The following is a 17,062-nucleotide window of genomic DNA, read 5'->3' as shown; positions in this document are numbered from 1 at the left end:
TAATAATACATTTACTTAATAGCTCAGTACCACTGAAAGAAAATATTCCTATTTTCCCCTCTCATTCTGAGAAATTGTTCTTTGTGCTTACCCTGTCCTGGGTTCTCCTATTCACCAAGGCCCTCTAAGCCAATGAAGTTCAGTTTTATTTTCTAAAACTGCAGCAAGTAAATCCAATAGAAAATAGTTTCCTGCCACTCCGATGAGTTTAATCAACTTACAGAACTGTTCAAGTGCCAGAGTCAGGGCATGGGAGGAGACTTGGGGAGCACAGCCATCAACAGGAAAGGGAAGAAAGGAGGAAGAAAAACTCCTTACTTCATCAGAAGCAACAAGCTGTTAGAAATGGCAGAACTGGCCAGGAAATTCAAGACTGAGATAACACCATAATTTTTCCCTTTTCTTGATCCTTTACCGAGTGGATTCAAAACAACCAACAAATACTTTAAGACATGTGCACACAGAAATTCATGGTTTGCCTCTCTGTCTCTCCTCTAAAACTTCCTAGCATTAAACATACACACTCACCTAGGTGCCCTTCAAGTTTCAAGAACAAAGTCGTAAAGGACAAACTGAGTCACTATGTTCTATGACCCACAAAGCCAGGCAGTCACGCCACAGCACCAAATCAGATTATTTTAAAAAACCATGATCTAAGGGGGGAAAAAAATTTCATTTGTGAAAACATTATTTAAAAATATGTTTGTTTACTTCAAAATTAAATTCTGTGAAGTTCAAGGTATTGATTTGTCAGCTTTGCAAGGACTTGTTTTTGAAAACACCAGTTTATGTGCAGTTCTCATTGGATAACACAAACCTTCAGCGTCTGCACTCTCAGGGGAAGGGTATGCTCTTCCAAAATATGTTTATTTAAGACCAAATTTAAATTGTGCATTCAACAAAAGTACATACATAACAATACTTACAAGAAGCCTGCACATGTTGTAGGCATTTTTTGCTACTATATCTCTTAACTTTAAGAAAACACCGTGCATGGCTTTAGCTCATTGTGCTGTACTCTACAGCACTACTGAACTAGAGATGTTAAGAAAAACATCTCCTCGGATCTGTGTTGTTTTAACGTAGGCATTTAAGAGTACTGTGCTCACAGGCTAGACTCGTCTGGTTGTTTGTGTTTTTCTCTTTTGCTGGAATAAGGCCTCTACACAGAGAAAAAAAATTATAAATAAATAAACAAAGAGCTAAACATAAGATTCCATTGACATAACAATCCTGAAAGCAAGGGCAGGCGAGTCCTCTAGCAGCTCGTTTTAGCCGAAGAGCCCGAGTTGTGGCGGACTACAGGGATCCCCCCACGTGCATCCTGCAACTGGCGCTCGGCTCCGCGCAGCTCCCGGCGCTGCGGCCCGGGAGGGTTCCCGCCGACACAGCCGGGAAGGGGATCCTGGCCCCGCGCGATGTCTGCGGGAGCAAGCCGAGCGCGCCCATCCCGGCGCCCCCCCCCGGCCAACTACGAAGGGTGGAGGCCTGAGGGGGATGGGAGGACCCGATCCCGGGCGCGTTCCTCCTGCCAGGGGCCAGCGCTGGGCGACGAGAGGGCGCCTTCCTCCTCCTCCTCTCCCCGGCGCCGGGACAAAGAAGGCGCGGGAGGGCTTTGCGGGGCAGCGGTAACCCTTCCCGGTGAGAAAGCCCCACAGCCCCCGCCGAACTCCGGCCCCGCGCCTCCCGGTCGCTGGGGGAGAACCGTGGAGGGCACAGGCCCGCGGGGCCGCCGCCCTCAAGGTGACATCCGCGGCCTCCTCCAGAGCCCCCGGCCGCTCTCCTGCCTCCTCACCTGGCACCTTGCAGAACGATGTCGGCGTCCTGCGCCAGTATGATCCACCACCTTGCCCTTGCCCTCGTCGCCCCACTGTGCGCCCAGCACGAACGGTGACCCTGTTGCCGGGGCGGCGGGCGGCGCACTCGCCGTTAGGGATGGCCGGGGCGCCGTGCTCCGTCCTGGCTCGCGCTGCCCGCACCGGCCGCCGCTCCAGGCACCAAATGCGGCAAGCGCGCGGCCGGCTCCGTCCCCCCGCCTGCCTCCTCTTCCCCTCCCCGCCGGGCGGCCGGGCCGTGCCGCCGCTCCGCGTCAGGTGGTGCCGGCCGCCTACTGGCTTGGCCTGCCCCGCTGCTCCCCGCCAGCCCGACCACTGCCCTCAGCCGGAGCTCCCCTCGCACTCCCGTAAAAAAACAGAGCCGCCGCCGCTGCCCCCGGACGCCGTTTTTCTCCTGCCACTCCCTCCGCGCCTCGCGGCCGCGACTACAACTACCAGCGTGCCGCGGCGGCCTCCTCCGCGGGAGGCCCGCAGGGTAGGCGGAGCGCAGTGCAAACGCTGGGGGCCGTAGTCCCCTTTTCTGCCAGCCTTGCGGCAGACAGCGCCCCGGTGGGGCTGCCCCAGGCGGCCCCGCGGCGGCAGAGGCTGAGCTCGGGCGGGAGGAGGGTCTGGGGCGGCCAAATGCCAGGGCGGCGGGACGGTTAGAGGCGGCGCCCAGCAGGGTGGAAGGAGGGGTCAGGGGCGCAGATGTGTGCATATTCCCCAGAGGTGCTCTCGTTACCCCTCGGGTTTCATCGCTGCCGCCGGACCTGCGGCCCCCTGTCCGCGGTGTCAGCCCTGCATGTGTGTGTGCAGCAGCAGTGTCAGCAGCATCGCCCCTGGTAGTGTTGCTGGATTAATGATCACAGGAGTGTAAATTACAGTTTGGGGAGCCAGGGGGTGAATGTAAAAGGCCATTTTCTCCAGAGACACCGGAACATGGCCCCAAGCCTATTCATGAGAGCATAGCAGAGAAAAGCTTTCATCATGTGCACTTAGAAGTGGAACTGACGTCTCAGTGGCTGTTTTCATTCTTTCCTGCTTCACAGAACCAACAACCCTGGGGGAAGATTTTTTTTCCTTGGTAAAGTAGCTATTAAAAAGACATAAAAATCTGAATGATGTAATTATTGCTAAGACAGTTATTCAAAGACCTGAGTCACTGAACAGTCACAGTCTGCAGCTGTCTGGCGGGCTGTAGTGCTTGATTTTAGTTGCTTCTTTGCTCCTTCAGATTTACTCCAACCAAGAAGTTGGGGATCTATAAAAGACACTGGAGAAAAGTTTAACTGTGTCTTGTAAAGCTAGGGAGACTTATAACAGGTAATTAAATACAAAGTTGTCAGCATTTCTTAAACAACTGAAAATGTCTAAATCCTGAATGTCAATGCAAAGAGATGCTATGACCGAGTAGTCAGTTCAGAACAAAGATGTTGAACAATTGCAAATGATGGGAGGCAATTGTGTGTATACACTTCAAAGAGCGTAGTTCCTTAAAGGTACCTTAATAGTCCATATTTTGTCTGCTTATCCTAAAAAAAAATACATAGACATGGTTTCTGTATCACTGCACAGAGCTTGTGGGAGTCACTAAAAGCCACAAGGAGCTGCTGAAATCAGTTTCTCCAGTCTTGTTGACACAATGGCAAACTTTGTTTTACTACACTCACTTCTGAGGACATCGGTCATCTCACCACTCCCCAAACAATGGTCAAGATTAATGTTTCAGGATATGATTTTCCAGTATAGCTGAATCATATTAACACCTCACCGTTGCCAATACAAATATTCCCTTGGATCTCAAAATAAATTTGAGCCTCTCTTAGTGTCCTAGTAATGTGGTATTAATGTAATGCCACTTTCCAAAGAGTCTCAGGCACAGGAATCCATTGTTCTGCTATTTTTTAGTGTAGAAGAGCTCTAAGATTATGTCTTGATATAGTTTCTTGATAGGGAGGAAAGCTATAAATACTTCACTTGCAGAAAACCTGTAAGTGTTAATCTTAATGAAGATCAAGTTAATCAATACTGACTGGTACTGTCAAGTTCAGAATTTTTCTTTAATATATGGCATTATGTGCGTCCATCATCCACCCTCTTTTCCTTGCAAACTAAATGGAGGCTTTCATTCTAATACTAAAAGATACTAAATACTCTTTACTGACACAACTCACTAACTGTATTTATAATATAGTTCTAAAACATGGTAACTCTTGACCAAAGCATGAACACAACTGGTGTCTAATGCCCCTTACCAAAAACAGGCATTGCACTTGTGGTTCATTCACTATAGGCAAGAAAACCATCAAGAGCGTGCAGTGGTACTGTACTGGGTTTTCCCATGTATGGAGTATATTAACATTTTTTGCTATTTGGGCAAGCTGAATCTGCTCTGTGAGAGGTCAGGTGGGTATTTAGAGGTGGCACAAAATAGCAAGAGTTTATATTCGAGGAATGAAGGAATGTGAGTGCCTCTTCTGGCATTAGCAAGATGGTATATATGATTGACTTTGTAAAACTGAACCCATGGCAGAAGCGTTCACTGATAAAGTTTAGGTTGTATTGTCTTTGGGATTCTTCAATGCTATTGACTGGGTATGAAAACTAGAGAGTTACATTTATCACAGATTCACTCTAATTTGGGTACATTCAGGCTTTTCATGTGACTGCATTTCCCGCATCCCAGTAAATTACAAAAGACTCAGGAAATTTTTATAAATGCTGAACAGAAGCAGTATGAGACATGCATTTCATTCAGATGTGTCAAAGATACATGTAGAATTGTTACATCTATATGTTTTCGATTATACTGACAAAGTATCCCACATATTCTGATTGTGCATTTAAAAATTATGTACAAAGTAGTTTAGAGGAGAATTTGGGTAAGATCTCCAGTAAATCAAAAGTAAGCATGAACAAAGAGAAAATGCTGTAACAAGCAAGAAGGCCAGCTGGACTATTGGCTGATGGGTCGTAGTGGGCTATTTCTTTCTCCTTAATAGTACTTCTTAATTGTGTTGAAGGACTACTGAATGATGTTAATACTTTTTTGATACAGTTTCTCCTACTGTAAGCAATTTCTGAGTTTCAGGGAAAGTATAGATTGAAGAAATAACTGTTGGCAGTGAAAATGTCAGGGCACGTGGTCTGTGGTAGGAGTTTTCTGTTAAAATTGGTTCTGCCTGTGACAGTGATGTATTACACAGATATTTTACACTGAGGTCTTATCTGCACTAGAACAGTGGTTGCAGAAAAGTAGTCTGTGGGCCACGGTTAGCTAATCTGCATATGTCCTAGAGAACTGTGTTAAACAATAAAATTTTGAAGTTTTTCACTAATCTCATTAAAATATTCAATAAAATATCAGTTTTACTTCCTGATTATTTACAGCATCTTTAGAGCGTTTTCCTCATTTAATTTGATGTTAAGATGTAGAGTGACACAAAAAATATTAGGTATTGATAGTCAAAAGAAGTCTAAGGATCACTGTGCCAGACACGGTTGGCATCTGTAGAACTTCAAACTCTCCAGAATGCTGTCAGCTTAGCTTAGGAGGAAGAGAAATCATTATGCAGTTAGGACATACATAATTTTATTTGGACAGTATGCTAATGTAATTGAACCCTGCTTGTTGCTTGTTATTATTGTTTTTAAATTCATTTTTCCAGTTAAAATTTCCCTTAATTATTTTTGTTACCTTTTTATTATTGTTAATATTTTTTATCATTATAAAAATAAGATTAAGAACATTATAAAGTAATGGTTTTATATGTTGTCACAAATTATTTGGACACACTAGCAAGTATATTCAACCTTTTGGTTAGGTGTATCTAGAATATGAAAGAACTTCATTTATTGAAAGGGAATTTCCTGATGTATGTACTGCACAAGATAATTGCTGTCTTTACAGAGCAGAAATGAAATGGAGATTTCTGTATGTATGATACTGTAATTTAAATATATATGTTAAATAGCTTATAATATGTTAAATATTAAAATGGACAGATATGTTACAAGTTAGCTTTTATTACAGTGTTCCCCCCTGATTTTCATTGCTTTTTGTGATTTGAGCAGCAACTTATCCTTCAGGACAGGTGTAAATAAGTTCCCTGTTCCTTGATGTTACATGTTAAGTGTGTACAAAGACACCATGTTCTGTCTCTCTCTTAGTCTCTAACAGCATCAGCCACTGAAGTTTAATAGAATGGATATGTGATAGTTATTGGGTGATTTTTTTCAGGACTTTTTAGATTTATGAATTTCTCAGAATATGTCTCTCTCAATCAGAGAGAATGAAGCACTATGTAAGAGAAACAAACAAACAAAAAAATCCCTAATGAAGTTATAAATCCTTTTTGTTGTTTTTATTCACTAAAACAGGATGTCAAACATCACACAATATTTAACAAAGAAAGATCTTGAATTCACCTTTTTCCTAGATGTGTTTTTTGGTCAGAATAGGTCCTTTATCTAGGTCATTGCAAAAGTGTCAGCTCAAGGCAGGGGAGCACAGTAGCCCCAGTTTACACAGTCTTAATCTGTTTGAAAACAGCACCCTGAGTTCAGAACTTCTTGAAAGTGCAACTGGGGCTGTGGGTGAGAGCTACTGCATCAACAAAAATTCTATTTGGTTGTTAAATACAGATTAGAATAAAGACTTTTATCTCTGTTAACCTGTAACCCATATACCTAAGCTCTGATAAAGCCTTAATTTCTTTTGCTACTAGGTTTTGGGACATTGTAGTATGAGACTAAACTGGTGAATGGGGTGAAGTGTGACCTTAAAGGTGGGTGATCGAGATGTGTCAGCTTTCAGAATGACCCATACCACATTCTTAGAGAGCTCAGGGGCTGGGAAATGCGCCTTACCAGTTGTCTGTCGTAAAGAGACTTGTTTATATACCTGTTGAGAGAGTCATCTTGTAGGTCTCCAGACTGTCACTGATATTGTAGAGTAGTTAGGTTGTCTCACATATATGTAAAAAAAACTTGAGCCAAAAGCTGAGTGAATATTTTACATGCTTTTAGGCTCAAGTTTCTTTCACATTCTTCTTTCTTTTTCCTTTTTTTCCTTTTTTTTTTTAATTTGGTCCAGTGTGCTTGTAAATAATGCTATAATCATTCAATCTTAGAGGTGTAGATTATCTGTCACTGAAATGCTGAACTGTAGATCTATGCTCTGTTTAATAAAAATGTGAGTTTTTTCTCAGAGGACTCCAAAGTCCTAAATTTTCAAGATTTAATCTAAATACATTCTCAGAGGCCCTTATCTCATGTTAACTAGAGTTAAACATTTGTGGTTTGTGTGGTGTTTATTTTTTTAAATTTTAGTTCACCAAAACTAACACTGAACTGTTCATTTGCTGGGCATTAGAGAGCAAAACCACAGGTAAAGTCTAAGGTAAGCTGTGTAAATACATTGTGAGAAAACTAATTGTGTTATTTTCATTGTGTACTCATGACAGTTTGGATGCAGATGTCTCTGATAGCATCCATTGCCTGTAATGAAATGGAGCTCCAGAATTAAATATGCCATTTACAAAATTAACTCATCTTTATTGCTGAAGGTTGTGACGGAAAACTGCCAAGTAAGAACAGTTTAACTGGGGTAGAGGTGGTTTATTGAATCAATGAATCTGAGATTTCTGATAGCCTCAGGTTTTATATTGCAATATTACGTATTTTGTACTTATCCCTTTAACATCCAGCTACTGTTTGCTCCACAGTCCTATCTGCATCCCATACTTTCTCTGGGGACAAAAGGCCACTACTTATCATGTATAGCTGCAAAATCCCTCAGCTGTCTTACAGGAGTTTTTGTAATGACCACTGAGTGGTTTCATACCTCTTTCTGTATTTTCTAGTATGATTAAAGCTTAAAAACAGTATGGGACACTGTTAACAGATTTTAATCTTACATTAAATGAGAGGTAAGAAACCACTAAGCAGACATTGTTGCTATTAAGTAACAATGAATGTAAGAATGTGAGAAACTTCTCTTAATTTCATGTTTTCTCTTACCAGATGTGATTGCTGAAACTTATTTCATGAACATCAAAACTAATTGTTGCCTATTTGTTTGTGTTCTCTAACTCTCTCAGTTTCCAAGCATGCTCTTGTTTTTGTAAATAGTCTCACTGAACACAGTGAGAATTGGATTATTCATAAATCAAAGGTCTTTCTACAAGTAATAAAGCATCATATAGACGTGTGTATTGATACAGGTAAAACATAAACCAACAGCACTGGGAAGAACAGTGTATCAAAGCAAAACCTACTTTCAATCAGCTTCACAAATGGGTAAGGTTTTTTTCATTGTAAATACTTTTTTTGGAAATATATAATACTAACAGAGATAATACTTAATGATCTATGTGATTAATTAAAAATCTGACCGTTTGGAATTTAGGATTTTTAGATAATGTTGGATATTGTATATCTATATACGAGTCAAATTGAGAACTCCTTTGTTTGCATATTGAATTAAAATCTATAGAAGGTAAAAAGAGGAGCTTTCTGTACTCTGGTAGAGGTCTAAAAATGAATGTGAATTCAGATGTAGCACTGAACAAAACCACAGCTCGCCATTGCCCAGGGTAAATCAGTGTTTCAAGAAAGAATTGCAGAAGGCAGCTCATGAGCAGTAGATTACAGAGAACAGACAAACTTGGGAGTCAGAGTAAAGTTGCAGCTAAAAAACCTCTGCTCAAACAAACAGGAATTAAAAATAATTGAACAGAGGGTGCCACTTGTGTGGAGGGTGAAAGAATGTTCTTGAAGTGTGCTAGATAGGACAAGAAAAAATGAGTAGTGAAGTGTAAGAGCACGTATTTTAGCACAGCAAGACCTGACAGGAACCCTGGTGGTTGTCAGTCTAGGAAGCCCTACCAGACTTATGATCACCTTATACTCAGAAGCACAAGGAAGAAGGAAAGAAAAAGTCTGATAGTTGCAAGACTACTGAAAAAAGTTCTACAGATTTTCTGAATAAATCCAGTAGTTTTTAGGTGAAAACAGTAACTTGTATTCTGCTCCTGTTATCCATGGACTCTGACAGTATTTGGCTTGCTTTATTCATTGTGGACGAAAACATTTATAATGCTAGTCAGGAGTATTTTTAATGGCATGCTTTTGCTTATGAAATATGTATACAAAGTCCTCTTTCTCTAAACATAATAGAAGTAAATAGCAGTAGCTGTATTTTTCGTGGGTTTTGAGTCCCTCTTATAACTCCTGTGAATACAAAGCATCATGTGCTTGTTCTCAAAGCCATGTAACTGTTCAGTTTATTTGTATAGTAGGCTAGTAAGCTCCTTACTTTTTTCTGTCAACCCCATGGTAACTTTCTTGCATGTCTTCTGTTTGATTAGTGTTAATATTGCCTGAGAATGTCTTCCTACATTTACCAGATATTACTGCAGAAAGGAGCACTTAATTGCCTTCTTAAATTTTGTTTTGCTGGAAGGAATGCACCAACTACAGTTACCAAACTTAAACAAAACATGATTGACAAGAAGGCCTTGATTGACAAGAAGACAGCCTTAATAGCAGCAATCTCTCTCATCCTAGAACTATAGATCAAACTTTTTTTCTTCTAATTCAGTCACAGTAGTTAAAATTACTTGTGTCTTTTTTTGAAAACTGCAGATTTAGTTTTGTAGTAATATGGATTTTTTCCAGCAAATTTGAAGACAATCTGTAGTTACAGAATCACAGAATCACAGAATAGTTAGAGTTGGAAGAGACCTCTGGAGATCATCCAGTCCAGTCGCCCTGCCAAGGCAGGGTCACCTAGAGTAGGTTACACAGGAATCCAGGTGGGTTTTGAGTGTTTCCAAAGATGGAGATTCCACAACCTCCCTGGGCAGCCTGTTCCAGTGCTTTGCCACCCTCACTGTAAAGACATTATTCCTTGTTTTGAGGTAAAATTTCTTGTGTTTTAGTTTATGGCCATTGCTTCTTGTCCTGTCACTGAGCACCACTGAAAAGAGTCTGGCAGCATCCTCTTAGCACCTGCCTTTGAGATATTTTTACGTAGCGATGAGGTTTCCTCTCAGTCTGCTCTTCTCTAGACTAAATAGGAGCAGCTCCCACAGTCTCTCCTCACAAGAGAGATGCTCCAGACCTCTAATCATCTTTGTGGCCCTCCAGTGGACCCTCTCCATTTAGTCCTTGTCTTTCTTGTACTGAGGAGCCCAGAACTGGACCCAGTACTTCAGATCTGGCCTCACTAGGGCCGAGTAGAGGGGCAGGATCACCTCCCTCAACCTGCTGGTCACACTCCTCCCGATGCACCCCAGGATACCATTGGCCCTCCTGGCTGCAAGGGCACACTGCTGGCTCATGGTCAACTTGTCATACACCAGGACTCCAAGGTTCTTCTCCATAGAGCTGCTCCCTAGTAGGTCAGCCCCCATCCTGTACTGGTACTTGAGGTTATTCCCCCCCCAGCTGCAGGACCCTGCACTTGCCTTGTTGAACCTCATGAGGTTTCTCTCTGCCCAACTCTCCAGCCTGTCACAGTCCCGCTGAATGGCAGCACAGCCTGCAGGTGTATCAGTGACTACCCCAAGTTTCATATCATCAGCAAACTGGCTGAGGGTGCAGGTCATTGATAAACAAGGGTTTCAGAGTTTATAAGACTATAAGAGTTATAAGACACTTATAAGTGTTTATCAAACTGGAGCCAGTATTGATCCCTGGGGAATGCCACTGACTACAGGCCTCTATCTGGATTCTACTCCACTGACCATGACCCTCTGAACTGTGCCACAGCTCTTTAACATTTTACTTGAGTGGTGATTAAAACACACTTCGTATTCTAACTCTGATCACTGTCTACAGCTTCTTTTTTCTGCTTTAACTGATGGATGAATTCTTGACCTCCTTGCAAGGCAGTGGATGTTTTAGTGTTGACTTCATCAGACTTAACATTTCATCCAGGATGTTTAATGTGGTTTGATTTCATGCAAACCTAATTCTACTGTATTTCTCACGTCCAAGATACAAGTCTCCCTGCCTTTCCCTCACCCGTGGACGTTGCCCACTCCAGCTGCAGCAAGATTGCAGAAGACTTGGAGGCCCTAATTTTAACACAAGAAGCACTTTGCTCTCTGTCATGTCCTTACAGACCGGGATGTGTCTCCTTTATTGGAGAAGGGAGTCTTCTCAAAAAAGGGCACAACACAGAGTCTCCATTGTGCACTCTGATACAACAGATGTACTTCCTTGCAAGCTGATCTTTTTAATCTGATAACTTTAAAGAAGCAGTCACGCTTTCTTTAAGTAGTACATATTTTTGGTCAGAGAGAAATTATAAAAGAAGCCTATGATAGATGCTTAGAGTATGTTTTAAAATGAGAAACATCAGCAAATATGGACCTCTCTTTAAATATTAAAATATTTATGCAGTGGAACAACCAAAGCCAGTATGTTAAAAACATTGTTTTAGACAGTGTATACATATCTCATACAAGCAGATTGATTTAAATTGTGTCAAATACTTTTATTCAATAGGAAGCTTTTTAATGATAATTTAAAGTCATACATAATTTAGTATTTTTCTAGAACAGATCCACTCTCCATCAGTGAAAGCAAGGTAAATTTAAATCTGAATGTGTTCTTTGGCCTTATATCTTAATTTAGCTCCTCCATTTTTTTTATTTTTATGGAAAACAATTTTGACACAAACTCAGGCTGATTATGGGAGACTTTGGCAGACAAACCTATTATTAATTTCTTTGAATTTCTGTACTTGTTTGAAATTTTTAAAATGTGTGTGGCATACAATGATTTTGATTAAACATTCCATTGGTACAGTAAACTAATATCATTTTGCTTATAAAATTCCTTATTTTATAGCATCTGCCAAATTTAATATAAAGAGATGATAACATACATTCTTTCCTACCTCACCCCCTCTTTGAGAGAGTGTGATCGTGTGGGGAAATATGAAAGCTTTAAATAATTTTAAAAAGTGCCCTTGCTAACAAACTGAATTCATAAGTAGTTTGCAGTCTGCTAAAAATGATTGAACTTCACAGCTGTGGAGGCAAGCCTTATATTTTCCCTGTGCAAGTTCTTCTACTCAGCCACCTCTGAGCAAGCAGCTGTATGATTACTCAGCTTGCCCTATTCTAAGGATGGATTGCAAGTCTTGGCATTTTGATTTGAGTAGATGAATAGGAAACTGCAGGGTGCAAACTGTAGGATGTAAACTTGCAGCGTGTCAGCTGTTTTATGATAATTGCCTCTGTGCACATCCTTACACTGCTATACTTTGTGGTAAATGTGGTGAGTCTATCTCACTGAATGTTTGTTCCTCTTGCACGTACCCTGAGATGGAAATATCAGGTATTTGTCTTCCTGACTGAAACAGCAGTATGTCAGCGATGTGCCAGTCATGAAAGCATACATGATGCATGCTGAAATAACAGCTTTGTAACATTTCCTTGACAAAAAATTCAACAGTGACTAACCTCTCCTCCCCTGCTGCAGTAGAACAATCTGTATATAGCTGCATGGCCCACAAGAATGGAGAAAGACTGAGGAAGGACTTCTGAGAGAAGTGTGATGTCATCAGAGGATAAAAAATTCTTCTGTATAAATTCTTACTCTTTCCCCCTTTATTTCTGAGACAGAAGGTTCTGCTTCCCTCAGAGAATCACAGAATCTCAGAATGGGTCAGGCTGGAAGGGACCACAGGAGGCCATATGGTTCCAACCTCCCTGTTCAAGCAGGGTCATCCTAGAGCACATGGCACAGGATTGTGTCCAGAAGGTATCTCTAGTCAGGGAGACTCCACAACCTCTCTGGACAATCTGTTGCAGTGCACAGTCACCTGCACAGTAAAAAAGTTCTTCCTCATGTTCAGGTGGAACTTCCCATGCATCAGTTTCTGCCCATTGCTTCTTGTCCTATTGCTTGGCACCACTGAGCAGAGCCTGGCTCCATCCTCTTGGCACCCTCCCACCAGAGACTTACAGACACTGAGGTTCCCCCTCAGTCATCTCTTCTCAAGGCTGAACAGGCCCAGCTTCCTCAGCCTTTCCTCATAAGAGACATAATCCAGTCCCTTAATCATCTTTGTTACCCTCTGCTGGACCCACTCCAGGAGCTCCATGGCTCTCTTGTGGGAAGCACAGAACTGGACACAGGACTCCAGGTGCAGCCTTACGAGGGCTGAGTAGAGGGGCAGGATCACCTCCCTCAACCTGCTGGTAATGCTCTTCCTAATGCACCCCAGGATAACATTGGCCTTGTTGGCCACCAGGGCACACTGCTGGCTCAGGGACAGCTTGTTGTCCACCAGGATCCTCAGGTCCTTCTCTGCAGAGCTGCTTTCCATCAGGTCAGCACCCAGCTTGTACTGGTGCACGGGGTTATTCTTCCTCAGGTGCAGGACCCTGCACTTGCCTTTGTTGAATTTCAGAAGGTTCCTCTCTGCCCATCTTTCCAACCTGTCAGGGTCCTTCTGGAGGGCTGCACAGCACTCTGGGGTATCAGCCACTGCTACCAGCTCTGTCAGCAAATTCACAGAGGAGACACTTTGTCTCTTCATCCAAGACACTGATGAATAAGGTATACAATACTGGGCCCAGTACTGAACCTTGGGAGACAACACTAGTGACAGACCTCCAACTAGACCCTTTGCCACTGATTTTGATCCTCTGGGATCTGCCATTCAGCCAGTTCTCAATCCACCTCACTGTCCACTCATTCAGTCCACACTTCCTGAGTTTGCCCATGAGGATGTTGTGAGAGACTGTGTTTAAAGCCTTGATGAAGCTGAGGTAGACAATATCCTCTTCTTTCCCCTCATCCATCCAGGTAGTTGTTTCATTGTAGAAGGTAATAAGATTGGTCAAGCATGATTTACCTCTAGTGAATCCATGCTGACTACTCCTGGTCACCTTCTTCTCTTCCCTATGGATAGAAGTTGTGTCTAGAATGGGGTGCTCCATCACCTTTCCAGGGATGAGGTGACTGACTCAGTTGTTGTTGCCTGTTCAAATCAAAAAGAAATAAAGAGTACAAGAGTAGCTTGCAGCACTTGCATTACCTAATTCAATATTGTTACACTATCTTATGTGTACACTATCTTGTCACAAGGGGAAATACTATCACAGTGATAAATTAGTATTTCTTTAAAAACTATCAATTTGTGTCTCTTTTTTACTTGTTAGAAGTTAATTTTGTGGCTATATGATCCTGAAAGTGCAGATGCTTCCAAACTGATCACACTGCAATTATTCCATCACAAGTATGTTGAAATGATGCCACTTAAGAAATAAATGCATGCCTCGTGAAAATTTACCAGTTGAAAGTGAAAATGTCTTATTGAAATATACTGCCTGTGTACATCTTTACTTATTTTTCTTTTACTGTGTTAGGAAAAATAAATTTGCAGGGGTTTCTTTTCTGTTAATACTGCAGTAATAACACAGGTATAATGAGTGAGGTGAAGCCTATTATCTATTTCATAGGGATAGAATAATTAGTAAGTTTTAGTGATTCAGTATGACAGTCAAACAGAAGTCTCTCCTCAGATTTACTCATGCACCTGCATGGCAAACTGTTGGAAAAACATTTAAGCAAAAGCATTGTGGAAGTCATGATATGTGATAAACAGGGATGTCAATTTGATTGTTTAATTTAGACCTAAAATGTGACACCCTGTTGTACAAACTGATCTATAGGGATTGATCTCTGGACTGAATGGATTGAAGAGATTATCACCCATGGATTAGTTGTAAGGATTAATATATACAATAAATTTTGTTAGGAATGGGTTTCTGACCTAAACAGTTGGCAGAAAGTAACTAGTCTTTGGCACAGTATCTGTCACAAGGTATGCATTCATGCCGCAACAATTTATTTTAATTTTTTCTTTATTCTTAAGCTACCATAATTTTATATTTTTGAGGAGTTTTTTGGGGGTTTTTTAAACCTTTGTTACTATCTAAAAAAAAATATTAATAGTATTCTGAAGTCTTTTTTGTTGCCTTTACTAGATGTTAGGAAAGTGCTTTTGTTTTCTGTCTGCTGCTGTGTAAAGAATGCAGTGAAAACTGAACTTGGCTGTGAGTGTTGGGTATTCTGAAATTATTAGATTGAGTAAATATGATTTCAATGGTATGTCATTGTTTGAAAATTTATTTTATAATATCAAAGCTGATTCCAACTTAAGAATTTAAAAAAAGAAATGTAATATACTGCCTTAAGATAGCTGGACAAAAATATAATTAATAATAACCTTTATTTTACTATATTAAGAGTTCTGAGATACTCTGCAGGCTGTTTTGGAACTTGAGACAGGAACCTGTTGTTCATACCTATTTGACAAAACAAAAAGTACAATACTCATGAGCTATTTTTCCTTTTCTTTGAAGACAGGTTCAAGACAGCAGATGACAAGCTGTCATCTACACGTTTAGCTGCCCTTTCACCACAGTACTTAAACTAAAGTTGGCCTTTCTGTCAGTCCTAAAAAAATTCATTGCATGTAATTGCTCCACTTCCTTTATATAGAAGCTCATGGAGTAGAAAGCAAGATAAAAGATCACCACATTTTTTTACTGTAATGAATGGTCTTTAAATCTTAATTGACAAGTTCTAGGTATCAGCTGAATGTTCAATATATCCTCCCATTCAGGTGTGCCATTCCTAGTGTTCAGGACCAGTGTGAAATCTTATGTCAAACACCTCATCCTCATTTAGAAAAACATCTTAGATATCCACTTTTCTTCACCCCTCCCTAGACTTCTAAGTGAGAGTTGCACAGTTTCAATTTAAGTGCTGATATTTCAGGCACAATTTCAAAAAAGAAGTAAGGTATATCAGGCAGAACATCATTCAGGTTCATTTAAACTGATCCCAGTGTCTCTGCTAGCTTGTTTTGTATAAAGTTCAGGTATTTGTGCAAAGTATCACATCTTAAACAATTTCTTTCTTTCGTCTATTGCTGAAGGCTTCAGTATTTTCTGTGAATCCACAGTTAATTATACCCTTGATGAGCAGTAGAAGGGCAATGGCAGTAGTAATATGGTTCTAAATATATGTGATAAAATAATACCCAAAGTTTTAATCCTTTAAATGCTCGCTTATATTACAGTCATGTTTTGACTGGGAGTTTGCATATTCTCTATAGGACATAGGATAGCAAGGAAGGGGTTGGTAGGTGAGGGAAAAACAAAAGGGATCTTGGAGTCTTCTCATACTACAGCATCCACCATGAGGTGATGTTCACAGGAGCTTTTTTCTTAAGAGCAGCAAAGGATTCTAAAGGATGAATGAGTTTCTTTTCACAAGCAACTATGGTTAATAAATACTAGAACTAATATAAGAACTCTTATACTGTTAGTTGCTCTACTTTTATCACTGCTTACGGTATTTTAGTGCAATGACTTCCTTTCCAAGAGTATGTACTATTCACCATATTTTGCAGCATGCCATGAAAACACAACAGGTCAGCAGTGACAAAAACTCAGTTTTTATTTGATTGTGATTTTATGAGAAAATAGAACAAACCAATAACCAACAGGGAAGTGAACATACCAGGAGTTATGTGTAGCAAAGGTATTTGTTACAAATTATGCTATCTGTAGGTCTCCAGTGAAGCTAATCCAAATCCATCAGAGTTAATTTTTGTCATAGGGTAGTGACAGTGACTCTGGTTTTACATTTTACAAGGGGTTCTCAACTGCAGATGTTTCCTGCAGCATATTCGCCATCTGACCCTTACCCATTTTATATAGTCTCTTAATGCCAATTATAAAAACTTCACTACTATTTTGTGACTTCACCTTCTTTTTATTAAAGAGTTTAGCCTCAGCATGCAATTAGTACTATGTATTATACTGCAAGAAATGGGTATGGCTTTTAATGGAGTAAATAGTGCTGTTTACGCAGGTTTGATTTCCTCTCCATCGGCCGCTATCTATTGTACCTTTCTATTTTATCACTAGATGGCAACATAGCAACACTCCATATCAGAAGTTACTATAACCAGAGATGGGCTTTTTCTATCCCATTTTTCACAGCAGAGCTTAAATAATTTACCCCACCCCTTGAAATGGGAACATATGCATTCTGGCAATTTCAGTAAATTGCTTCTTAACGGTGTGAGTTCTAGTATTACTTACTAACTGATGCTCTTTTAGACAACTGAAGTGCAGAATAATCAAGTAAAGAGAAAATAAAATTGCTTTATTTACAAAGTCTTTTTTTTCTACCAAATGAGGAAGAGA

General features: G+C 40.7%; 1 protein-coding gene across 1 annotated transcript in view; it reads right to left on the bottom strand.

Annotated features, from left to right (window-relative positions):
- The window catches only part of ADSS2 (adenylosuccinate synthase 2), a 39,129-nt gene extending 36,597 nt beyond the window's left edge, over positions 1 to 2,532 (bottom strand). Inside the window, 4 exon segments of the mRNA XM_029965123.1 lie at positions 1,813 to 1,836; positions 1,838 to 1,885; positions 1,887 to 2,155; positions 2,271 to 2,532. Of these exon segments, the coding sequence (XP_029820983.1) occupies positions 1,813 to 1,836; positions 1,838 to 1,885; positions 1,887 to 2,155; positions 2,271 to 2,532 (603 nt within the window).
- Positions 2,533 to 17,062: the final 14,530 nt, after the last annotated feature.

Source organism: Manacus vitellinus, unplaced genomic scaffold, assembly GCF_001715985.3.
Source record: "Manacus vitellinus isolate BGI_N305 unplaced genomic scaffold, ASM171598v3 scaffold_8_pilon, whole genome shotgun sequence".
NCBI lineage: Eukaryota > Metazoa > Chordata > Aves > Passeriformes > Pipridae > Manacus > Manacus vitellinus.
The sequence above is the reverse complement of the archived record's forward strand: the minus strand, read 5'-3'. Positions and strand labels throughout refer to the sequence as shown.